Raw genomic sequence first — 23,632 nt, forward strand, 5'->3', positions numbered from 1 at the left:
TGCCCTGACAGTAACAAGTATCCTTTATATAGACAGATTTCATTTGTTTGTTTTCTTTGAATTTTAATTAATCTGTGACTGTCTACTCTGGTGTACTTTACAATATTAATGGAATCGTTATATTTGTTTCTAGGGAAAATTAGATTCATGCCACTCCAAAATGGAGAATTTAGAAAAATGTCACCTCAAAATTTTGATTTTGTTAAATGCCACTCCAAATCTCACTCATTAAGAAAATTGCCATCATTACCAAATTATTATACATTTGTAATAAAAAATAAACAAAATATGTTGTATTTTGAATGATATTTTCGTATATTCCACAAATACCCTCACTCTTTCATTTCTACCCCCATCGACTGTTGGGTCTGTTGCTCACTCCCAGTCTCCCACTAAAAAATTCTATTCCTCACCGGCACTGCGCGACCGACACCCCGCTTCCACACACTCCCCACGAAAACCTTTTTTTAAGTAACAAGCGTAAATGCATCTCGTTTAAGCTAATCCATCACTCGTTTGACAAATTGCCTCTGAGAATGGCGTCTACGATCCGCGCTTTGCACATGCACCCTTCCCTGATCAAAATCAATTCACATACTAACAGCTTCTCCTTTAATCGATTCTTGCCCCTGAAGCAGGTGAGAAGACGAGATCATGTACCTGCTCGGCGGTTCTTCTGTCGGGCCACTGGCGCCCCACCAATAGAAAGGTAATGATTTTAATTGTTGAAATTTCAACCAGCTTTGGCTTAATTGATAATTCTATAACATATATTAATCCAGGAGTGAGCAAAAAGAGAAAAAGCCATCCGAGAAAAAAGGAAAGATCCGAATTCAGGTTCTGTTGAACCACCAAGTAGAATTTGGAGAGCATATAGGAATTATTGGTTCAGGAGAAGAACTCGGTTTGTGGGAAAAACAAGTCGAATTAGATTGGGGCCCTCATGGGTGGATTTGTGATCTTGAACTACCTGGAGGAGCCTTAATAGAGTATAAATTTGTGATTTTTAGAAAGGGTAACAAGGACAAAAAATGGGAGGATGGTCCTAACAGGGTTTTGGATCTACCAGGAGAAGGGAGCTTCAATATGGTTTGCCATTGGAATGAGACTGGAGAGTCCCTTGATCTTGTTCCCTTTGGCACCAAGCCAGTTGGTGGAGAGGCAGTCAAAATGGAGGGTGAGGATGGGAATGCCGATGAGGCAGTAGTTGAAATCGTGTTTCTGAGGAGAAAAGAAAATTTGGATCAAGGTTATTTTGGTAACTTCAGTTATTATGTAAATTGTTAAATTAAAATTATACATTAATATTGTATTGGTGGCAATTTTCTTAATAAGTGAGATTTGGAGTGGCATTTAACAAAATCAAAATTTTGAGGTGACATTTTTCTAAATTCCATATTTTGGAGTGGCATGGATCTAATTTTCCCTTGTTTGTAACTAGGAAGCGAGCAAACATTTGCTCCCAAATTTGTTCCCTCTCCTCTCTCTCTGTGCCTTACCAACAGTCGCCCTCTAGGTAATGTACCTTCAGGCTCTCTCTTTCTATGTCTAAAATTGATGAAATTGTAGTTTCAATTTTGTTTTGAATATTTTAGGGTTGTGACATGGTTTGCTCCGTTTAGACTACGCCAAGGTCAACTCTTTTTTTTTTTTTTTTTTTTTAAAAACTTAGTAGCAGCTACTAAGATTGAATTAATAAACATGTTTACAACCACAATCCCTAATTATTATTACAATTTAAAATTTAAAATATTAAGCTACATTAGGATTTAGAATTTAGGGTTTAGGAATTTAGAGTTTAGGATTTAGAATTCATTTCCCTTCTGAATTGAGCGGAAGGGAAATGAAACGACACTCTGGATATTTGCAAAGAAACAGCTGTAGTGGTGGATACTTAAAGCATCTCCAAAAGTGATTTCTTATGGATTGCTTATGCTGATGTATCAATTATTTTTGTAATTGTTGGGTTGTATGGCTATTGCTTATTTAGCAATTGTTGGGAAGAATTGCTTAGAATCAAACGCTTTTATACAAGTGGGGTTTGCCATGTCAGCAAGGGTGCAGAAGATTCTACTGCGGGGATCCGAGAACTTAATTTTTTTTTTTTTTTTAGGAAATAAACTTAAACCTTTTTTTTCAGTTTTTAGTTTTGAGTTGATAGAATTTTTCACGCAAAAGGTAGCTAGATTCAAGATAAATGCTTAACAAAGATTTATTTTTCTTATACATCGAATTGCTGGCAGTTAGAACGAGCTGCTGCTTTTTTTTCTCACGTGTGGTGAAATAATAATGTGCATGCACTATTGAGTGTTAGGTTTTTATTTAAACTTTATATGATGAAAAATCAACAAACAATTTAATGCACGCTAATTTCTGCTTGTACAATTTATAGTTGTGGACAACATATTTAAATATCAATTCAATTAACAAATTATATACAAATACTCAACACACTACGTTAAAATTACTGAAAAGTTGGAATCCATAAATTATAATAAAAGGAATTTGTGGTATAAGGTCATGTCTTGGGCTCGTAGCAGACGAATTGTTCACTGCTTAGAAACAAGCTTTTCCAACTCCCTCGTGACATGCAATTTTTGTAAGAAAGAGAAAAAGATAAAAGAGAACAGCTACGGAGCACATTTAAGAATCGTTTTAACCAGAGTCGGTATTTTATGATAGAAGTGACAGTATTGAGAATAGGTTGATCATTTTGCAATTAAGTACACAGGAGATCACAGATTTATGAAAAATGCCACAAACTTACACCAAAACAAACTAATCAAAGACCATAGTAATCTCTAGATTAACATCAGTACATCATCCTATATATTACAAAAAGAAACAGAAAATATAACAAAGGTCAACTTGACAAAGAAACTGGCATACGACCAACATAAAGTTCAGTTGGGTCATACAATGCTTAGACGAAAGTACATTCTATGTTAATGGGTTCAATCGCCTTAGCCCACACCACAACTACATTAACTTGACATTCATCCCCCATGAAAGTCCTCAGGTCCCGGCCACTCAAGGATGTAAATCTGAAAGTCTCATTTTTAGCAATTAGCCGATCTTGTGAGCCCATGATACTGCTTTGCCACAAGTTCATGGTGATTGTGACAAATGAACCAATTGGATGTACCGTTGTAGATCTTGAAAGAGGAAGTTTCATGATGTTATCCTTGTAAGGACTAACATCTAACCGGATGCCTTCGGATTTATCCCTATTAAATAGGAAGCTTCTAGCCCTCTCACCAAGGTTTGAATTTTCAGCAGTTATGCACCCATAGACTACCGCTGAGGCAAATTGACAGCCTGTGAGCGAAACCTCAACACGAGCCTCCACGCCATCCTTATAAACAGCAAAGTCCACCTCTATCGGACCAAATCGGCTCGGTATCCTCTTGGACAAGAATGTGTCATATGCACCCCTTCTTCTATCATTCCATATCACCTCGTCGCCCCAGCACACAATTTCATCATAATCTTTGAACTGATCACTAGAAGTTTCATATCTGAATAGATGAGGAATGCAAAGCACAGGATCATATGCCTCTATGGCTATATTGGGACCTCTGAGCTTAACAAAACCCTGCAGCAATACAGTACAACATTCAGAGACCAAAATATAAATAAACAATTTATTATAATAGATATATATTACAAGATACAAATTAAACCACTTCAAATCGTATCAAAAATAATTTTACCATATATTTAAGTGGAAAGAAAAGAGAACCAAATTAATATAAATTGACCAAATATAACCTCAGGAGTAATATTCAGAGGACCCCCTTGTTTCCTGCTAAAGACGACATACGTGGGCAATAAGCTCATCAATATACAACCATACATCTGGTCGAAATCACGTTGATTGAATTCGAGGAATTTCACTGAAAACACCTCCATGAGGGTCCTTGGCATTTTGATGTACCTCGACACAGGCAGCGGCTGCTGGTCCAAAGTAACACTTTGACTGGCATCGACTGGAGGAGATCTGCTAACAATTCAAACTGATGTTATATACTAATCCATCAAATTTTTATAAAGAAAGGAGGTTGATTTAGGATTTTGTCCTTGGCATTTTGTTGTACCTCGACACAGGCAGCAGCTGCTGGTCCACAATAACATTTTGACTGGCCTCGACTGTAGAAAATCTGCTAACAATTCAAACTGACATTATATACTAATCCATCAAATTTTGTAAAGAGAGTGGTTGATTTAGGATTTTTGACATGAGAGGGAAAGAGAGAGAAAGACCTGGTGTGCACGTCAGTTTGGTACTCAACACGAGGCACTTTGGAATCCCTGAAGCAGTCCATCACATTGCTTCTTTGAGGCCCTTCACCAGCGTGAGCGTCTATGAAATTGGCTACCTGAGAAACAACATCCTCTTCTTTTAAGAGGTGGTCGTTTCCATGTTCATCTAGGGTTTGACAATCGACCCAACTGACCTTCAGTAACACCTTTCCACAACCACGGTTGGGAAGAATAATAGACCCTTCAGCAGAGCCTAAACTAGGATTGAACTTCACTGTCTTCTCAATGACTAATACATTACCTGGTTCAATACCTACATTAATACTCACATTAACAAGCAGAGATGATTGACGTGGAACTGCTGTTACCCTTCTTGACAGAGGGAGAGGGACCAACTTGCCAGGTTTTAGACCGACACACTCTTTGCTCAATTTATGGAAGAGATTGCTCTTAGCCTTAGAGTCAGTGAGAAAACTATTTGATGCACTCACCGTCCCATGAACCTGCATGAGAACATCTTCTCCTTCATACTCAAAGTCAACAAAATAAACATCCAAATGTGCCTCTACAGCATCATGGTAGACTGCAAAGCTAACATCAAGATAGTTGGTGGAAAAGCACTTGATAGACTGGCAAATTAATCGGTCCATGTAATCTGATTTAGCTTCCCACAAACTGCTTTGAGCTCTACGCATAGCACAGATAGCATGATCAAAGAACCAAGCGTATAAGACTATTTCATCTTTTACTGGTATGCTACACCTCAGGCCGGATAGAGTGACATGACCCTGTGAGAATTAACAAAGAACATGATAACTACATCAATATTATAAGATTTTTAAATAGGGCTGAGATATTGACAGAAGGGTATGATCAGGGGCGGATCTACTGTAGCACAGGGGGTCAGCTGCCCCCGCTGGATTTTCAAAAATAGTGCTAAAAATCTGCTTTTTAGACCTCTGCCTCTCCCTGGAATTCAAATTGCCCTCTGTAGCCCATTTTGAAATTCTAATAGATGGAACGGAGCCCATATAAACTCTGAGCGAAACAAATTAGCGGAGCCCAAATAGGCGCTGATCCCAAATAGCTGATCCCAAATAGCAAAAATTAGTTGAACCAAAATTTTTTTTTTTTTTTTTTTTTTGAATTCAAAGGCAGAGGCTGCCAAGTTGAACCAAAATGCTGATTTCAAATTCTCTATAAATGTTGAATTTTGATTTTTTTTCAAGTAATTTAGGATTTTTATTATATTGATTGGTATTTTTTTTGTTATGTTGAATTGTACCCGATAAGCTATTGGGTTTGAACCCGATAAGTTATTTGCATCCGATTATTGCCCCGTCCTGACAAAAATCCTGCGTCCGCCCCTGGGTATGATAAAAATTAAAATTGCAGGTTCAATCTGTTTGTGTGACTGAAATGAAATTAAGATTTAACTCTCCATAAAGAAAGACCTCTGAATTAATTTGCGGAAGCTGTAGGGCCTCGGCATCAAAGATGACGAAATCTTGGCCGCAGATGTGGAGGAAAATGACACCAAAAAAGTGTCTGTATCCACGTGGCTTACTATTGTCGCTAGATGGCTTAAATCCTTTATCTTCCATGACAGCTGAAAACACCTCGATCCGTGCACGTGTGCGGCTGTGAAGTCTGCACAAAAACTAGCTTAAGTATCTATACACAAATATGCAAAGGATATGCTTGAGAGAGATCTAAAATCGTACGATTGGGGTGCTTCGTCGGTTCCCATTCGGCTGCCACCGTTAGCCCTAGACGCGAAGGGTTCTTCTCCGGTTACCATTCGGTTGATCCCGTCAGTCCCAGACACGAAGGGGTCTTCTCCGGTTAACATTCGGTTGCTTCCGTCCGCCCCAGACGCGAAGGGGTCTTCTCGCCTTCTCGGAAGGATTGCAGAGGTGGGTATGGGTTGGTGTTGCCTATTTAAATACACAATTTCTGTGTGTGTGTGTGTGGTGAAGTACTGTTCCTATGTTTCCATTTTCACGTACCCGTACCCGCAATTCGATGGGCCTTCATGGCCCACTAGACTTTTAAAAGCCGAGTGGGTGGGCTTGCGGATTTGTGCCTACCAGTCTTTCACCCATTGTGATAACGCGGCCCATCTCCTTGTAGCCTAGGACTTGCTTGTTTATCTCGTACAAGTGAAAACTAACACTATGACATGTAAGATTTTCAAAATAAAATAAAATTATGATATGTAAACAAACAAACAAAATTATTCCAGTCATTTAGCAAGATTAAGAACCTTAATTAAAGATTTGTTCAGAAGAGGATATAATTTTTAGTCCTATTATGTTCACTATTATTAATTATTATTTTAATTGTGTGCATTTAATTCAAAATCAGCTAACAATTGGTGAAGAACTGACTTGGACCTAATAATGCAATTCATGTAGAGATCTATTTTTCAACTTGAAAATTAATTATGTATTCTCCTTGATTTCTTTTTCTTTTTATTATTTCTCTAATTAATTAGCACTGGTAGCTTTATCCCTCTGCCCTCGCTGGTGCAACAATGCGAAACCCAAGATGACAATATTGCCGGCTACTTCAATTTTTTTTTATCTTACTAAGACAAAAGTATTGTATAAAATTAATGTATAATTTATCTTATGAAGAGTTATGGGAGATATAGGATTGGAACAGTTGTTGAAATAAAAGAAGAAAGTTGAATATGAAAGATACCAGATTAATATTATTATTTGATTGTTAATTTATTTTTTGGACATTCGGGAATAAAACACGACTTTCTTTCTTTCTTTTTTGCTACTTTGTGAGACCAAATTATTCAGAAACACGAATTTTTGACCCCATTGAACCGAATTCATAATTCATTTATCACAATTTTTTGTTTTCTTTTTGTATCAAAATTATATTTTTAGAAATAACTCACATAAACCGCAGAGTTTAATTAAATCCTGAAATATTAAAAAGATTTCACGCTATTGTTGCATATCCCATTTTATACCCCTTAGGATCACAAGGGTAAAAGATTCCCATTCTATTCTCTGTTCCATTACAAAATCCAATTCCACTCCTCGCTGGAATTGAAAAGCTGAGAATAGATAGTCTATTCCATTCAATTCTCTAATTCCCCCTTAATTTTCTAATTTGTATTTGGATCACCACATTTTGAAAATAGTGGAACTAATTCAAAATTAGTTCTATTTTTGCTCCATCCAAACACCTTCATAGAGAATTTTGTATACCCCTCAAAACCTCAAAATTACATATTTTTCTCTCTAAAATATGCCGTTCTAAATTTAAAAATTTGACAAATCTACCTAAATATTGATTTTTTTTTTTTAGTAAACTCATCTTAAATTTAGTAAAATATCTAACTTATCAACTTCCAAGGACAAAATGGTAGTTTATAAATTTTATAAACTGCTAATTTTGTCTTCTAACATCTTATATATATATATTTTTATTTTTTTAATAAAGGATAAAATGTTGTTTATAAATTTAAAACGGGTTTTAATGAAAAAGTCAATAAATTGATTAAATTTATGATTTTTTTTTAATTTAGAAGGGTAAATATGATATTATGGATTTAGAGGAGGGTATACGTAAATTTTAAATTTTTGAGTAGTATACATGAATTTCTCCTTAAAAACAAATAAAATGAAAGGACACTGCTGCTTACGTAGTGACCTACAAAATTAGAAGTGATAGTTAGCCTTCGGTGATGATTCTTCATTGATAAAGTTTACTTGAAATAAAATTTGCGAGTGAACCTATGGTACTACTATGTATAGCACGATGTAATGCGAAATATAAATTAATATTTTCATTTTCAAAATTTTAATAGTCGATCTGAGTCATTCAACATGATATTCATATAAATATTTACGTGCAAACCAAATTTTATATTTTTTTGCTATCGTTTTGCTATTTTTTAAGATAGGTAGAAAATTACTGTTTTTGGATGGTTTAGAATTTTCAAATCAAGTGATTTTCTATCTATCTTAAAAAATAATAAAAAATTACAAAAAAAAATAAAATTCGGTATGCAAATATCGGCAAATTCATAGGACCGCTATTTTCAGGTGGAGAGATTTTCTTCGAAATATCAATTTTTCACTTCTTAAATATTTTCTTATTCTCACTTCTAATTAAATGCTGCAAATTCTACAAAAGCTCACATCAATCTTTGTCGTAATCGATTTAATATCTGAAATTTCGCACGACAATTGAAATTTAAGTTATAAAAAAAATCAGTGTTAGGAAGTAATAAATTAAATAAATTACTATGAAATAAATAAAAATTAAATTATTCTTGTACAATATGTTATCAAGTGAAACAAAAGTAATTAATGTCAGAAGTTCAAAATTTATTTTCTTTAATTTAATACACTTATAAAGCGGTTTTAATTACTCCACCTTCGAAAATTTATAGTGTCTCGAAAGATACTTTCGATCACCTTAATCACCACTATTTTACATATCAAATATACATAAACTTTTATCGGGTTTACTGTATCCCTTAATTGCTTCTACTTTCGTTTCTTATTGTAGGTAGAAGAATATTATTAAGACTTTCTCATGTTATCAACAAGATCGTATGGAACATAGCAGCCCGGCCCATTCTAGATCAGTTAGATTGACCCATGCACTCAGCCCGGCCCAGTCTAGATCAGTTAGATTGACCCATGCACTTAAGCGGGCCTCCTCTCGAGTAGTCTAGTGCCCTAATCCCGAGTTCAAGGAATTAGATCCCCTAAAGTAACACTAATTTTGAATTTGGATCTGGAACGTTCGATCTTCTCTGTTACAAATATTAAAGAAACCCGTGCATTCCAACTCGATTATAAAGATAAAGAGCTGTAGAAAAGAAGTTAAAAAAAAAAGGTTTAAAAACACTACACTTGGTCTCAATAAAACCCGACCCGACTAAACGGTTCAAGTTCGAACCCAAAACTAATTTGCCATTCACAATGGAGATTACTTGCTACTCCCATCTCAACTGGAATTCGTATGCTCTGAGATATCTCAAACTTTGCGTGATGTTATGGAAAATCTTAACTGTTTAAAGACGTTCTACACGAATCTCAACGCACACAAAATACTGACCCCCTTACCCCCTACATCACCCCGAATAGGCACCGGACACGTTGGTCACGCTAAAGTTGAGATATCTCTCTCAACTGGACGAATTCGCATCCCCTGAGATATCTCACAGCGTGCGTGACTTTTTGGAAAATCTCAACCGTCCAAATACGTTCTACACGAATCTCTAAGCAAAAATAATACAGACCCCGGCGCTATTTCCGAATAGGCACCGTACACGTCAGTCGCGCACGCGGTGAGATATCTCTGAGCATGTCATTTCCCGTTTGTTCTGCTGAAATGCTCCCTCCTCCCCCTTCCCTACTTTCTCCCACATCCGCACTTGCTTTCAAAACCCTCAAAACCGCCTTCTCTGTACCCTCCGTCTCTCCAGTTCTCCTTCCCTTTCCCCCCGGCAGACACCATCGTCGGTTTTTCTGCCTCGCTTCGGCTGACAACAACCGCATCCAATCCGTCCTCTTTCCCTCTATCATCGATCCAGCCTCGACTCATCTCCCAATAGTGCGTACCTATGAGTCAAATATTGCGATCCTCTCCATCACTGGCAGCGCCGGCTCCGACCAAGCTGTTGCTGCGGCTGCGGCTGATGGTGGCGCCACGGCCGAGGAGCATTTGTCATCTGGCGCTGAGGCGATGGTTATAGAGACTCAATTTCCTGGTGGAACAGCAGATGGGAATAGCACTGTTTCGACCAAGCTTGTGAGTGCTTCAAACTTTTTCCTTTTCTTTTTTAGAAAATTAAAACTTACACGGAATGCTTCATATTTGCAAATCCACCCAATGTCTTATACCTTTACTAACAATTGACATGTTCGAGGAGTTTCAATTGGATGGTTGGGTTAGTTTGAAGGAAAAGGATATAGATACTGTTAAGTGTCAGTGGTTTTTGGTACAACCACTGATGATAGTTCTTTAAACCAAATGGAGCTAAAGGTAGGTCAAAGTGGATTTGGAAATTCAGTTTCAGATTCTAATATGCAAAATTTGTAATCTTTGTTTAATTCATAGACAGACAATATGGTCAATTTTCTTGCTTGACTTCACATTTATTTTTAGTACCAAGTTTTTTGCAAATGGCCCACAAAACCACTGGGTGTTATCTGCAAACATGAGATTTTTTGTATTTCTGCACTTACAATAAAGTACTGGACTAAACCTAAATGTAAACCCTAATTATTTGAAGTTTTTCGCATACATGCCTTTCATGTGAATCACTGATGTAGAAGTTCTGGTGGAGAATGATCAAATAGAAGCAAAAATTATCAATCAGAGTTGTAATGAAATATTTTGCAAAATTGATAATACTTTTAACCGTAGTAGCTTTAACTAACAGCACTCAGTGTGCAGTTTTTACCAGCCAAGAAGGTGAAGGAAAAGGCTAAGAAATTAAGGAAAAACACTGGTTCCGACACACTATCTGGGTCAAAGAATATTCTCCCAACGACATGTCGACAAGTAGTCATGGATCAGTTGTGGAGCTTTAGCCTCACTATATTAGCTCCAGGCTCAGAGAGAAATATGGATGATCTTACTGCTCCTAGAGAGGTTAGTTTTTATTGCAGTTGCTTGCCATGCCAGTCAGGTCATCTATTGGTATGGTACCGGCATTACCTCATAATGATGGTCAAGTCTTGTACTGCCATGTGTTGTTGACCAGCAGTTTTTCACTGGATTTGACTGGTATGGATATGATGGTCCTTGAAAAGATTTATTTACCTAATTTGATGATAAAAGGTGCAAAGCATGTATAGCAAGTGTCAATTGTACATAGATTGACTTCACTACCCCTAATTTTTCATCATGACTCAACCAATTTGTCTGATATGTTCATGTTAATTTAGAACCCCAAAATTTTACTTTTTGTTTGCTTAATTTTTTATCCATGTTTTTTTGGTAAAAACAAAAGAAAACTACTGTGTTAATGCCATTAAAATTGGGGCTCCTAACTCTTAAGCATGTATGTTACAGTTGCATATATGATAAAATACCAAGCTGCTTTTGTCAAAAAAGAATCTTTAATCTTGATGTTAACCAATTAACCTAACTAGTGAACTTAATAACCAAACAAATCAGAAACTGATTTGTCATAGTTTTTTCTCCTTATTTTGAGTTTGATCTACTCATTTCTAACTTATAAATGGGTTGTTCTTTCCTTGTGACATTACAGATGAAAGCAAATTTTACTGTGAGCTCATCAGATGAAATGTTCCTCTCTCATCTCTCAGAAGCTGTTGGTACCATTGTGATGGAAAATACCAGAAGCACTTATAATAAAAACTCGAAAGTAAAGAATTCTTCTCATGACATTTCTATTTCCATTCACAATGTAGCGGAGAAGGACCTGGTGAATTATGTCATGAACCAACCTGAGATTCGAACTTTAGTTGTTAAGGGGGAGTCTTTGAGGAGCTTCTTGTGGGAACCACCTAGTTATAGAATGTTGGAGAGGATCTGCAGTAGAGAATTGGTTGACAGGATGCATTGGTTTTTACCTGCATACAGGCTTCAAGTCATCTTTAATGCATTTAAAGAGTTGAAGCTTGAAGGATGGCATGAAGTGGCTGAGAATAGGTGGGAAGTTCTTTTAACCCACTTCCAAATGGTACATTTGTTGTTTCTTTCCTTAGCTAATCTTTTAGATATGTTAGTCCTGTATTGCAATATTGATGTACTTGTGGCTAGTTCAATTCAAAAATCCCCACATAAGCTTGACTGCAAGAAATGGAAAACAATCTTCAAAGAGAAAAAAAAAAAAGGCAGCAGATTTTGGATGAACCTTAGGACACCCTTTGGGAAATTCATTGGTTGCTTCAATCCTCATTGCGGATTCGACCAATCCCTGATTGAGTTTGCGTCCCTCTTTGGGAGGGATTAACCAACCAGAGCCAGTCTACACGAGAAGATTCAAGCTTCTACCGTAGCTTCTCTCTGTAGAGCAAATTACCAATAATTCAGTTGTCCTACCTCTCGTCTATACTAGCTTCTTATTTTAGTACTATTTACTGCTCAAACTTTATTGCTTAGGTAAAAGAATGGTTTTGCAAATTTGTGTTTTCATGTAACCATTTGTTTTAGTTTTATATAATTTATCAAAGCAGTGTTTTTAACTGCTTTCTTTTATTTTTATTATGCACAGATGGAGTTGGCAAATGTTCTTGACTTGTATTATGAGGATCAATACACTCTACCAGGAAAAAGACTTTTGTGTGGGCCCCTTTCAGAACCTGTGAATCCTACAAGGAATACTGTGAGTACATAATGTTTTCTGACTTCCAACATTCTTTTTAATTATATTCCTCACCATATTTTGAGTACACATATTCCTGTAGTTATGTTTCTCTTCTCAGACCCCTAAACAAATCAATGTTTTTGAATTTTATTTGTATAGTATTAATGTTTTAGATTGATTATTTTTCAACTTATAATTATTGCACAGGGTTCTTTCTTGAAAGTACTACTTGCAACCATCACAGGCTTCTTTATCATTAGTTTACTAGGAATTGGTGCTCGAGTGTTTGGGGCCCACCTTTCAAAGCCGAAAGTGCATTCACAAGAGAATTTTAATGTTTGTACATCTGAAGACACTTCTGGCCTTATCTACTCTACCAATATTGATGTGGTATGTTCTTTCTTTTACTTCATGTCTCATTCTTCTACTTCGAAAAATATAGGCCTTTTGTGTTGCACTCTCCCAGGAGACTACCTTCTATAAAAATAAGATTATAGTTCCGATTTTCTATCATATATGTAAATAGAGCTGTTTACCATTAAAAGAAATTATATGTTATACTTATGTATGCCCTTTTTTCTGATTTTTGTATGGATTTCTGTTGTAAATAGAACTGGCATGAATATATTTTCATAAATATAGTACATGGTCTTTTTTCAATGAAAGACAAAAAATTAGAATTTTTAATCAAGAATCAAGATATGATTCTGAGCTGTCTTTGTAGTTAATTTCTTCTCCTAAAGTTCATATTTATTGGCAAAGCGCTAACTCAGCTGGAAAACAGAAAAGAAGTCAAATTAGCATTCCTCGGTACCAAGATATTGAACCATACCTGACCCAGGCAGGCTATATTTTGCAGGCCTAGTTTCATCGGGCTAATATTTTTTCTTAATAATTTTAATTATCAGCTAGAAGAACACTGTAAATCAGTTGTGGAAAAAATAAAAGTAGCACTCGGTTTCTCTGGTGAAATAATGTTCAAATCGAATGTGGGTGCCTGGATTGGGACAATGCCTAGTTACTTAAGAGGCACTGCTGCTAACCATGAAATAAGAAATTATACTGCTGAAGATATTTCTAATGAACCTTCTGATTTGGATGAGAAGGAACCTGAGATTCTGGATGCTCCACAGGATATTGCTAGTTTCCAGGTAAAACATTGCTTAGTCAATTATTGCATTTATAGTGAAGAAAGATAACACTGGATACCTATGATTTGTATGATTGGCAACACTAATAGAGTGAGATTTTGAATAGGTCTCTTTTGCACTTTGGAGCATTATATTTAGGTTCTAAATATGTTTCCTGGCTGCCTAAAATTTCAAAACCAGATGGTCATTAAAACAACAGAAAAAGTCCTGTACATTTTTGTGAAAGTGTAGGAAAGACCCTCTCTGTCATCATTTGCAAAATGGATCCTCTTTCAAGAAATTGAAGTCCCTATTATTAGCTAGCTTTTGACACTCTGTATTATACATTAGTACACTAATCAAGTTCACTGTTATGTAAAAAATGATATCAATTAAAATTTACTGCCATTAATCATTTTTCTTTTTGGAGATAATGTTTATATGTACTAAATTTTTATTGGGGCTATGTTTGCAATTGTCATGTATTAACCATAACATCCAACTGTTTTGGATTTTGTAACTTCTCAAATGCTGTTATGGACTTTAAAAAAAATGAAGAGCAGTGACTATTCTATGTTTATTGTTCATTTAGGGAGTATTTTACAATTATTTTCTTAAGACCGGACAACACTGTGCCGTAGATGCAGATTGGCGGGCTTTTAAGGAGATAAATGAGATCTGGGGTCTATTCAAGGGAAATTATTTTGAGTGTAGGCATGTTTCAAGAAGCCAAAATGTTTTGGCAGATTATTTAGCAAAAATGGGTAGCCTATTTGAGGAGGGATATACTGGTTTTTCTTATCCAATATTTAGTTTGAGTTTGTTAGAGCTAGCTGAGGAACTTCAATCTCTTATAATTGTAATCTTATAATTCTACGGGCATGCATCTTTGCAAAAAAAAAAAAACCCTAATAGGTGCTCTTTTTTCCAACTAGGTTGTCCTTTCAGAGCAAGGAGAGGTAGTTGGCTTTCAGCCAACAAATCGCGTTGCTGTTAGCAATTGGGCATCACATCCCTTAGCAAAGGAGTTATATAAGGGACGTAAACTTACCCCTGGTAAGTTTGTACTTTTGTGTTTGTTGAATTTTGTTTTGAGCCCTTCAAAGATAATTGTTTTCTCCCTACACTTCTATTAAGTAGACAGTGTTTTGGCTCTCTAAGCTTCTTTATCCGAGTTTTGTATTATAAATTTTTGTTACCATATTCTTTTTGAATGTTGTGTTGGTCCCAAATTTTCAATAATCCTAACTAGTTATAATATGGCTCCAAGGTATTTCTGTTATATTTTTAGTGGCTTTGCAGGGATGCACATGATATATTGAGGTTTTGTGGGGTGCATGAAACTTTCCATAAAGACGTACACTAATTAATGTGTGCTAATTGCTGCCTTTAAAATTTTCGTTTATCCTCGTGACTGTGGATGATTTGCAGGAATTTTGGAGCCAAATCTGAAGATTCCCCGCCCTGAAAAGGTTGTTCTAATAGAATTGCTCACATCAACCAATCCTGACTCCTTTTTTGCATTGGCAAGGCCAATTAGAGAGCATGGTGAATTGGTACTAGCAAAGGGTTAGGTTAATAGACTGCTTCCTCAAGGTTCTCCAGGTAAGTAAATAATCCCCCATTAATATATTCTAAGAATTTGTTTGCTTTTTAGTTAACAAAAATATTGAGGGGCAATTTCCATGGCGAGAGAAGTATATCAATTTTTGTTGTGTATTTGTCCCTCTAAAAACTACATACCATTAAAAAGTTAAAAGAGAAATACCCATATGCGCTGCAGTATATGGCAGTACTCTAAATATAAAATCTGTATTTGGGTCTCTATTGCTCTGTGTAAAATGTATTGCTTCTTTTCCTTCTGATGGTTATAAACAGTGTTTATTGTTTTCCATGAGTTGATTGGACATTTTGTAAAATTACAGGCATCAATAGGTATTGCCTATTATTGGATAATTAATGTTGATTCTAACTTTTAGGTTTATTTGCTGACGATGTAGGCCACCAATTATTGCGGAAGAAGTTATGGTCTTCTAGTTTAATTAATTGTAGCTTTAAGTTATAACCAAGCTTTTTTCCAATAGACTTTCCCAAGTATTAGATCCACTTATTGATGACTCACAGGCAGCATTTATTAAGGGAAGATTAATAGGTGATAATATTATATGTGCTCATGAAGTCCTTCACCAAGTTAAAACAACTAAAAAACAAGGTATTTTGTTTAAATTAGATTTTGAAAAAGCCTTTGATAAGATTAATTGGGATTTTCTGTTGGAAGTTCTTTCCTCTAGGGGGTTTGGGGGTTTGGTTCTCGATTTATATCTTGGATAGGTGATATTCTGAAGGGTGGTAGATCATGTGTTTCGTTTAATGGAGATTTAGGACCTTACTTTGCTTGTAAACAGGGACTTAGACAAGGAGACCCTTTATCCCCTTTATTATTTGATTTAGTGGCTGATGCCTTAAATAAAGTACTTAGTAATCCAACAAGCAGATTTAATTTCTGGTTTAGGTAATTTCTTACATGCAAATAAAGTTCTTAACCTGCATTTTGCAGATGACACTCTCATTTTCCTAGAAGCAAATCCTTTGATGTTAGAACGCCTTAAAATGCTATTATTAGGGTTTGAATCATCTTCCAGTTTGAAAATTAACTTTGATAAGAGTGTCATGGTACCTTTAAATATACCTGACCAGTTGGCTACATCCCTTGCAAGCCAAATGGGTTGTCAGCTAACCTCCCTCCCTATTACCTATTTGGGAGTTCCTTTACGTTGGCAAAAACTTATCTCTCCGATTGGACTCCTTTATTGGACAGGTTTGAGAAAAGACTACAAACTTGGAAAAGTTCTTTGCTATCTTTAGGGGGTCGTGTTACCTTGCTCAATTCTGTTCTTACAACTCTACCTTTATATTGGTTATCTATTTATAGACTACCTGTTAGTATTAGAAAAAAAATTGATAAAATACGTCGCAGATTTTTATGGGCAGGGAATACATCTGATAGAAAGAAGTATAATTTAATTTCTTGGTCTATTGTTTGTTCTCCTAAGTCCCAAGGTGGATTAGGTGTACTAAATTTGAATTCAATGAATATTGCCCTCCTTGCCAAGTGGTGGTTTAGGTTTAAAGACCCCACTATATCAGGGAAATGGAAGGCTATCTTAACTGATAAATATAGTTTATCTAGACTCGGCTCACACCATTTTTCTGCTTTTTGGGCAAGTATTCTTTATTATAGAGTCATATTTGATTCAGGCATCAATAGATGTGTTGGTAATGGTAATAACACATCTTTCTGGTTAGATAGATGGTTTGGTGATTGTTCTTTATATAGTTCTTTCTCTCAATTGTTTAGGGTGGTTTCAGACCCAAATATTACTGTAGCAGCAGCATTTTCCAATTCTAGATTAACGATTACTTTTTGTAGACAGTTGACAGGTGTTCTCCGTGTTGAATGGTTTCAATTACTTTCTTTGGTTACTTATGATAGGGTCTTTATTGACACTTCTAGATCTGATTTAGTTACTTGGAGATGGGGCCCTAATGGTCGATTTACCGTGAATTCAATGTATAAGTGGTTAAGAGTTTGGAGGTATTCTCAATAATACTTTTAAAACTATTTGGAAAGCTAATATCCCTCTCAAGATAAAGGTTTTCATGTGGCTAGTCATGCAGGATAGAGTTTTAGTTAAAGCAAATTTACTGAATAAAGGTTGGCAAGGGGATCCTTTTTGCCTTTTTTGTTCTAACTTGGAAACGTCTAATCATCTTTTTGTCACATGTCCTATAGCTAAGTTCATATGGTCTTGGATTGCACAACATAATGGTTTTATTTTTAATTGTACATCTGTTTCTGATTTATGGCAATTAGATACTTGGATACCACTTAAAGATAGATTATTAATAGAGATGATTAGGGCAGCTATTATGTGGACTATATGGTTAGCTAGAAATAAAGTTTGTTTTGATCATACTCTAGTTCCCTCTAGTAGTTCTTTAGCTTTAAAAATTATCGCTCTTACTACATTTTGGTGTAAATCTAAATTAGATGAATCTTTCTTTAAATTAACCTTAATTCTACCTATGTATGTTACTGTTTTGAACCAGGCAGCTGCTCTAATAATACTTTGGACTCAGATACCCAGGGAAGGGTAAGCAGCCCTTTGAACTCGGAGGAAGATCCAACTCCTGGGTTAGAAGGGTTTGATGCTATGGATGCTTTGCTTCTAGGTGATACTGGTGTTATAGTTCCAGTCTATTCTTCTGACACTACTGAGGCTACATCTTCTCTTGATAGTTCAGGTGCTGTTGGCTAATTTCTTGGTTTAGATAATATTTCTTGATGTCCATTCTAGTCTTCTTTTTTGTGGGTTGTAATAATTGTTCATTCTTTGCAAACTTTACTATATCTGTTTAGATGTCTCCTAAAGGCTTTCCCTTTAGTGTGATCCTTATGTTTTAGTATTTCAATTACTTAGTGATGTAAAAACTGTGTTGTTTTGTAATGAAACTGGTGGGCATTCTCCACTTTATTCAAAAAGAAAAAGTCATGGTCTTCTAGTTTAAGCAAAATAAAATTTTGATGGGGGCATCCTTATTCAACCGTTTCTAGTTAACATGACTACAATTTGTTCACATATCGGTAGAATGGGTATTTTAGGAATGGTGAGTGATCTACCTCTTTTTTCAAGAGATGCGCAAGAGTGATGCTTATGACTCATGAAGTGTTAAATATTAATAGGATCACAACTGATTGTTTTGGTGAGTAGAATTAGGGTGCTCTTAAGCTCACCAAAGTTTTGGTGAGCTTAACTCTAAAACTCATAAAATCGATTTCAAATGACGAATCCGAACTGTTGAAATCCGCCTATCTTACATGTGATGCATCTACATATGAAATTTTTAAACATTCGAATTAATTTAGTATAAAGTCAAGCGGTCAAAATTAGAAGATTAATAAATTAATTTTAGTGCATTCATTTTTGAACGTTTTTTGACCGCTTGACTTTATACTAAATTAATTCGAATGTTTAAAAATTTTACATGTAGATGCATCACACGTAAGGTAGGCGGGTTTCAACGGTTTGGATTCATCATTTGAAATCGATTTGATAAGTTTTAGAGTTAAGCTCACATAAACTTTGGTGAGCTTAAGAGCACCCTAGTTCTATTCTGTTTTGGTTGATATCAAAAGAAAATGAGATAGCAAACATTGAAGCAAATTACAATTTTTGGGCAGCAATTAGCATTTGCCAGGGATTTTTGGGTTCAAAGTAGGATCCAAATTTTAAAATATTATTCTTTTTCTCTTTCTATAAATAGCTACTGTACGGGTTTGGAAATAAATTTTATCGATACCTCACCAACAGGCACCTTGCCATCATTTTTCCTGATAATTGTTTTCTCTGGTTATTCTCTCTGTTATGCGTTTGGATTCTTTTGATTAAATATACTCTTATGATTATGATTTGATAACTTCGGTGAATATTCTCGTCGGAAAAGCTAGACAGACGAGTGAAACTTGGTCCAAAGAGAGATGAAATGGATGCTCCTGCTATATTTGATCTTGCTTCCACTGTTGGCAGGTTACCGTGTGCCATTCCAGGAATTTTTTTCATAAACCATAAATAATTAAAAATTTTTAACGATAACAATATGATTACTTTTTTTTTTTTTAAAAGCATAAGGACCGGACGGTCCGTCTGGTCTCACAAATCAGTTTTCTCCAGACCGGACGGACCATTCGGTCTAAAAATATATATATTTTTTTCAATTTTTTTAGTTTTGCACCTTTTTATTTATTATCGGCCACAGAAAATCTTCGATTGTTACGATTTTTCTCCAGATCGGACGGACCGTCCGGTCTTAAATTTTTTTGTTTTTGTTTTTGTTTTGTTTCGTATCACCGTGGGTTTTTAATTTTTTTTTGTTTTTTTCTGTTTTATTTCTGTGATATCACGTGGTCTTAATTGTTTTTTTCCTTTTTTTTTGTTTTTTGTTTTGTTTTGTTTCTGTGATACTGTGGCATTCCCTTCTTCTTTCTCTCCTACATTCTTCTCTTCTCTACGTGGTCCTCTATCTTCTTCATTCTTTCTCTCTCCTCACCTAATTTTTTTTTTTTAAACTCTGATAGTTAGTGTGATTTTGATTCTAATCACATAAATATGTTTAGTTTTGAGAGAAGAACAATAAAAATTTCAGATCTACAAATTTCGTTAGGTATGTATTTAATTCTTATATTTTTGTTAAATAATTTGTAATTATGAATAAATAATTAGAATAAATGGTTTATATAGTAATTGTAGTATAAATAAATAGTTCATATGTGTTTTTTTAGTAGTACACTATGAATTTCAAAATATATGGAAATTATGCATATTCCCAAATTATGAAAAGTATTCTTTCATTCCATGGTAGCATATTTATCTGGTCTTAGAGTTGCTCCTATGTTCTTTCTAAATGTCTCCCTCTGATCAAACGAGAAATTAATACAGGGTAGTTAGAATTAGCCTTTTTAAAAAGGAATCTGTATCCTCTGTAATCGAAATTACTAGGAACCCCTCTAAAATCTAAAATTTATAGCATCATATTTACCCATCTATATTTTAAAAACTCAATTTTTTTTGCCTAATTTAGTTTCATTTTCTATTAGAACTCATTTTAGATTTATAAATATCCATTTTATACTTTATTAAAAATAAAAAAAAACATGTAGCGTGTTTAAGAAAAATATTTTTTCTTCTAATTGATTGGTTGTAAGGACAATTTATTTTAGTGTAGATGATGCATGTAGTATTTTTGGGATTATTTATTTCATAATTATATAGATGCAAGGTTTATTTGCATGTAGTTTTTATTTTAATGTAGATGCATGTAGTAATTGTTCAATGATTTTTTTTTAGTGTAGAATGAATGTTAATATTTGATTAGGTTTGCATGTCATGCATGTTAATAATGATTTGGATTTGCATGTTAATTTTTTGTATGTATTTATTTATATTATAGTGAAAAATGGCACATGAAATGCAAGGTGAAAGAACTTTATTGCAGCTGCCTCATGCACAACATCAATCACATGCGGCGAATGTAACGGTATTTGTTTAATATCGGTTTGGATTTAAATTTATTTATTAAATTCCTGAATTCAAATTTTTTTTTTTGGTTAAACTTTTTTTGCATGACAATTATCGTTCCAGTCTAATCATTGGTTACGTCCTGGAGCTTGCCAAATGCACATTGAGTACCACAATTGTATGAAAGAAGGTTTGAAGAATTTAGAATTGTATCAGATGGTTGAAGTTCATCGATGTCAAATTGACAAAGGGTTGATCACTGCTCTCGTCGAGAGATGGAGGCCCGAGACGAATAGTTTTCATCTTCCGGTGTGGGAGTGCACGGTGACATTGGAAGATGTTAGCTGTTTGTGGGGCTTATCTGTTACCGGTAAAATAATTTTTGCTGCTACTTTATACTTTTGTTATTAATTGAAATTTTGTAGTTGTATAATTTTGTTTAACATCTATGTTTGCAGGGAAGGCTATCTCTGGATATACCGATGATAATTGGTCACAATTGATCGAAGATTGCCTAGGACATGAAGTGTATGATGGTAATGAATGGGATGAGAATGATTTTTATTATAAAAAGGTGGAGAATTCGGGTCAACCCAATGAGAAAATATCAATCTTACAAAACTATATGCGTCTTGTATGGTTGAGAACAAATTTTGCAAATACGGAATTAGATGGAGTCATTGACCGGGATATAATCAATCGGAACACACGAGCATATGCAATGGAGTTGTTCGGAACTATAATGTTTCCTGATGCGAATTCAAGCTTCGTCCGGTTAATGTATTTACAATTTCTTAAGGATTTGGGACCAAAAGGTGAGAACTATTATAACTGGGGAGGTGCTGTACTGGCGAGTTATCACGGGCATGCAGATATAAAGCAAGTTCAATTAATGGTCCATTACTACTGCTGCAGATGTGGTCTTGGACCTAATTTCCTATAGGCCGGCCCAAACCACATGACATACCATTTGACGGCGAACCAATGGATGAGAGACGGGCTTATGGAACAAAATGGACCATTCCGCATCTATGGGAGGGTAACCCTAGGACAGGTACATTTTAATAATAAATAATATATTTTTTCCATATAAGTTTGTGTTGAACGTACACTTATAATTGTCATGTGGTTACAACTTAGGCACCTCGCAATCTCAGTGTCAATTTGAGCGTTTGAAGTCCAATGTTGTCAATTGGACGCCGTACAGAGGTTACCAAAACATAATGCATTGGCACGGGATAAGAGACCAGGCGTTCTTTCCATGCCGCGTGTGGTGCATCCATTTCTGGGAGGTAGAGTATCACCTTCCCGAGAGGGTTTTTCAGCAGTTCGAATTATTTCAGCCAGTTCCTCCGAGGGCTCCGCCAGCCTTCAGTTATCTTGAGAATATTCGCAAATGGACACGAGGAAGAGGGTTGTTTGATGAAGGATCCTCTGTGGACTGGAGCCAACATTTTCATCAATTTATTGTGGCACCTCCCCAAAATTTTGCACAGCATTCTAAACATGGACAACTTTATCCTTATCTTCCAGATAGGTACAATTAAATTTAAAATATAAAATATAATATTTACATTTAACAATGGTACCAAATATTTATTAATTTTCACTTTTACCCAAGGTATCACGAGTATATGGAATGGTTCTTCCATTATGGCATGTTAAGTGTGTATCCAAAGCAAGACAATGAAGAAATTCTGAGTCAGGCAGTACCCGAACAAGGAGGACACGTACAAGATATTGGGTATGTCCCAGATGCCATGATTCAAGCTCATTTGGTAAGTGATATCACTTTATTAGACCTATTATTTCGACTTGTTTCCATACAAAAATCTATGTTTTGAACCAACAAATGGTGCTTTTTACATTGAATATCCATAGAATGTGGTACTGCTATGTTTTGGTTCTTACTTTGCAGGAATCAGGCGAAAACGGGCAAAATCAGGGAAGTTACTGAATTCTGAGACATCTGATGCGACCCTCATCACATCTGACGCGACCCTCATCAGAGCCGATGCGACCCTCATCAGAGCCGATGCGACCCTCATCAGAGCCGATGCGACCCTCATCAGACCTGATGCAGGTCGCATCGCGAGCTTCCAGAGCAGACAACAAAGCCCCAAGTCAGATCCGTTGCCTATATAAGCAGGTCCTATGCCAGAATTTCGGGAGCTTTTTCCCCCTTTACATTCGAGAACACTTAGAGAGTAGAGATCAAGAGAGAAGAAGGAGATTAGAGCTTGCTTGAAAAAGAGGAGAAGAAGAGAAGATTGCAAGATCATCTCCAATCCACCTTGGATCTTCGAGCTTCATCATGATCTGCTTATTCTATCTCTCTTTTATGCTTTGTTTCATCATGACTGAGTAGATCTTTAGTTCCTAGGGTTAGGATGTAGTCTCATAACTTTGTCTTTGAGTTGCATGTTGATTTGATCTAAGTTTGAACTTGTGTGATTCTTTGTTTGAGTATTCATTGATTGCTTGATTTTGATTGCTTGATTGATTCTTGATTGTCTACTGTTAGATGTCTATAGCATCTCTTCTAGTAATTTGACCTTGATGTTTCTTGCAATTGTGATTGAGTATTTGAAGTAGATTTATGATCAATAGTAGCCGAGAGGTGAACTTTCCATTATCGAAAGGTTGTGGATATTTCTAGCAAACCAGACAATCAATTTAGGTTAGATACCAGTAGGTGAGAGCTACAGGTTGAAGCCTCGCACAAGAAATCGACTTAGATACGAACACATGTCAGCTCTGCTCGAGGGCCATGCGACCCGCATCAGAGATGATGCGAGTCGCATCATACGGGTCGCATCAGAGATGATGCGATTCGCATGATA

The 23,632-nt window shown here is 35.6% G+C and overlaps 4 protein-coding genes across 13 annotated transcripts; 3 read left to right on the forward strand and 1 right to left on the reverse strand.

Moving 5' to 3' along the window:
* Nucleotides 1–397: 397 nt before the first annotated feature.
* Nucleotides 398–1,569, forward strand: LOC144563910 (phosphoglucan, water dikinase, chloroplastic-like). The gene is made up of 3 exons (XM_078313373.1): nucleotides 398–709; nucleotides 783–1,249; nucleotides 1,442–1,569. The coding sequence occupies exons 1-3, from the start codon at nucleotides 537–539 to the stop codon at nucleotides 1,567–1,569; spliced, it is 768 nt and encodes a 255-aa protein (XP_078169499.1). The 5' UTR covers nucleotides 398–536.
* A 1,207-nt stretch (nucleotides 1,570–2,776) lies between these two features.
* On the reverse strand, nucleotides 2,777–6,449 carry LOC144564698 (uncharacterized). 2 transcript variants are annotated; one of them, XM_078314296.1, is made up of 6 exons: nucleotides 5,988–6,449; nucleotides 5,718–5,913; nucleotides 4,264–5,051; nucleotides 4,098–4,160; nucleotides 3,772–4,000; nucleotides 2,777–3,595 (listed from the first exon to the last, which is right to left on the reverse strand). In XM_078314296.1, exons 1-6 carry the CDS (start codon nucleotides 6,113–6,115, stop codon nucleotides 2,924–2,926), a joined length of 2,076 nt encoding a protein of 691 aa, XP_078170422.1. In that variant the 5' UTR covers nucleotides 6,116–6,449; the 3' UTR covers nucleotides 2,777–2,923. The 2 variants fall into 2 exon arrangements, with proteins under 2 accessions (XP_078170422.1, XP_078170423.1); XM_078314297.1 differs by lacking the exon at nucleotides 4,098–4,160 and having other exon boundaries at nucleotides 5,988–6,448.
* Nucleotides 6,450–9,591: 3,142 nt separating this feature from the next.
* Nucleotides 9,592–18,332, forward strand: LOC144564293 (deneddylase). 7 transcript variants are annotated; one of them, XM_078313883.1, is made up of 9 exons: nucleotides 9,592–10,053; nucleotides 10,702–10,899; nucleotides 11,522–11,956; nucleotides 12,491–12,601; nucleotides 12,791–12,973; nucleotides 13,492–13,734; nucleotides 14,649–14,769; nucleotides 15,145–15,318; nucleotides 17,824–18,332. In XM_078313883.1, the coding sequence occupies exons 1-8, from the start codon at nucleotides 9,607–9,609 to the stop codon at nucleotides 15,285–15,287; spliced, it is 1,881 nt and encodes a 626-aa protein (XP_078170009.1). In that variant the 5' UTR covers nucleotides 9,592–9,606; the 3' UTR covers nucleotides 15,288–15,318; nucleotides 17,824–18,332. The 7 variants fall into 7 exon arrangements, 6 of the variants coding, with proteins under 6 accessions (XP_078170009.1, XP_078170011.1, XP_078170008.1 ...); XM_078313885.1 differs by having other exon boundaries at nucleotides 17,828–18,332; XM_078313882.1 differs by lacking the exon at nucleotides 17,824–18,332 and adding an exon at nucleotides 15,693–15,755.
* A 1,411-nt stretch (nucleotides 18,333–19,743) lies between these two features.
* LOC144564572 (serine/threonine-protein phosphatase 7 long form homolog) lies at nucleotides 19,744–23,300 on the forward strand. Of its 3 annotated transcripts, XM_078314175.1 has the most exons (7): nucleotides 19,749–19,935; nucleotides 20,722–20,808; nucleotides 20,913–21,159; nucleotides 21,248–21,325; nucleotides 21,705–21,843; nucleotides 21,930–22,326; nucleotides 22,411–23,300. In XM_078314175.1, exons 5-7 carry the CDS (start codon nucleotides 21,774–21,776, stop codon nucleotides 22,631–22,633), a joined length of 690 nt encoding a protein of 229 aa, XP_078170301.1. In that variant the 5' UTR covers nucleotides 19,749–19,935; nucleotides 20,722–20,808; nucleotides 20,913–21,159; nucleotides 21,248–21,325; nucleotides 21,705–21,773; the 3' UTR covers nucleotides 22,634–23,300. The 3 variants fall into 3 exon arrangements, with proteins under 3 accessions (XP_078170298.1, XP_078170300.1, XP_078170301.1); XM_078314172.1 differs by lacking the exons at nucleotides 21,930–22,326; nucleotides 22,411–23,300 and having other exon boundaries at nucleotides 19,744–19,935; nucleotides 21,248–21,775; XM_078314174.1 differs by lacking the exons at nucleotides 21,930–22,326; nucleotides 22,411–23,300 and having other exon boundaries at nucleotides 19,744–19,935; nucleotides 21,006–21,159; nucleotides 21,248–21,775.
* Nucleotides 23,301–23,632: the final 332 nt, after the last annotated feature.

The sequence above is a fragment of the Carex rostrata genome, chromosome 13 (assembly GCF_964058835.1).
Source record: "Carex rostrata chromosome 13, lpCarRost1.2, whole genome shotgun sequence".
Classification (NCBI taxonomy): domain Eukaryota; kingdom Viridiplantae; phylum Streptophyta; class Magnoliopsida; order Poales; family Cyperaceae; genus Carex; species Carex rostrata.

Coding starts and splice junctions, on each gene's coding strand:
- LOC144564293 (XM_078313883.1), top strand. CDS start 9,607: ATGTCATTTCCCGTTTGTTCTGCTGAAATGCTCCCTCCTCCCCCTTCC. Junction 11,957..12,490: donor TTTTAACCCACTTCCAAATG/GTACATTTGTTG, acceptor TATTATGCACAG/ATGGAGTTGGCAAATGTTCT. Junction 12,602..12,790: donor TGAATCCTACAAGGAATACT/GTGAGTACATAA, acceptor ATTATTGCACAG/GGTTCTTTCTTGAAAGTACT.
- LOC144564698 (XM_078314296.1), bottom strand. CDS start 6,115: ATGTTAACCGGAGAAGACCCCTTCGTGTCTGGGACTGACGGGATCAAC. Junction 5,914..5,987: donor ACCGACGAAGCACCCCAATC/GTACGATTTTAG, acceptor GTTTTTGTGCAG/ACTTCACAGCCGCACACGTG. Junction 3,596..3,771: donor CTCTGAATATTACTCCTGAG/GTTATATTTGGT, acceptor GTATTGCTGCAG/GGTTTTGTTAAGCTCAGAGG.
- LOC144563910 (XM_078313373.1), top strand. CDS start 537: ATGGCGTCTACGATCCGCGCTTTGCACATGCACCCTTCCCTGATCAAA. Junction 710..782: donor GGCGCCCCACCAATAGAAAG/GTAATGATTTTA, acceptor ATATTAATCCAG/GAGTGAGCAAAAAGAGAAAA. Junction 1,250..1,441: donor AAAAGAAAATTTGGATCAAG/GTTATTTTGGTA, acceptor GTTTGTAACTAG/GAAGCGAGCAAACATTTGCT.
- LOC144564572 (XM_078314172.1), top strand. CDS start 20,728: ATGGCACATGAAATGCAAGGTGAAAGAACTTTATTGCAGCTGCCTCAT. Junction 20,809..20,912: donor CACATGCGGCGAATGTAACG/GTATTTGTTTAA, acceptor TTATCGTTCCAG/TCTAATCATTGGTTACGTCC. Junction 21,160..21,247: donor GTGGGGCTTATCTGTTACCG/GTAAAATAATTT, acceptor CTATGTTTGCAG/GGAAGGCTATCTCTGGATAT.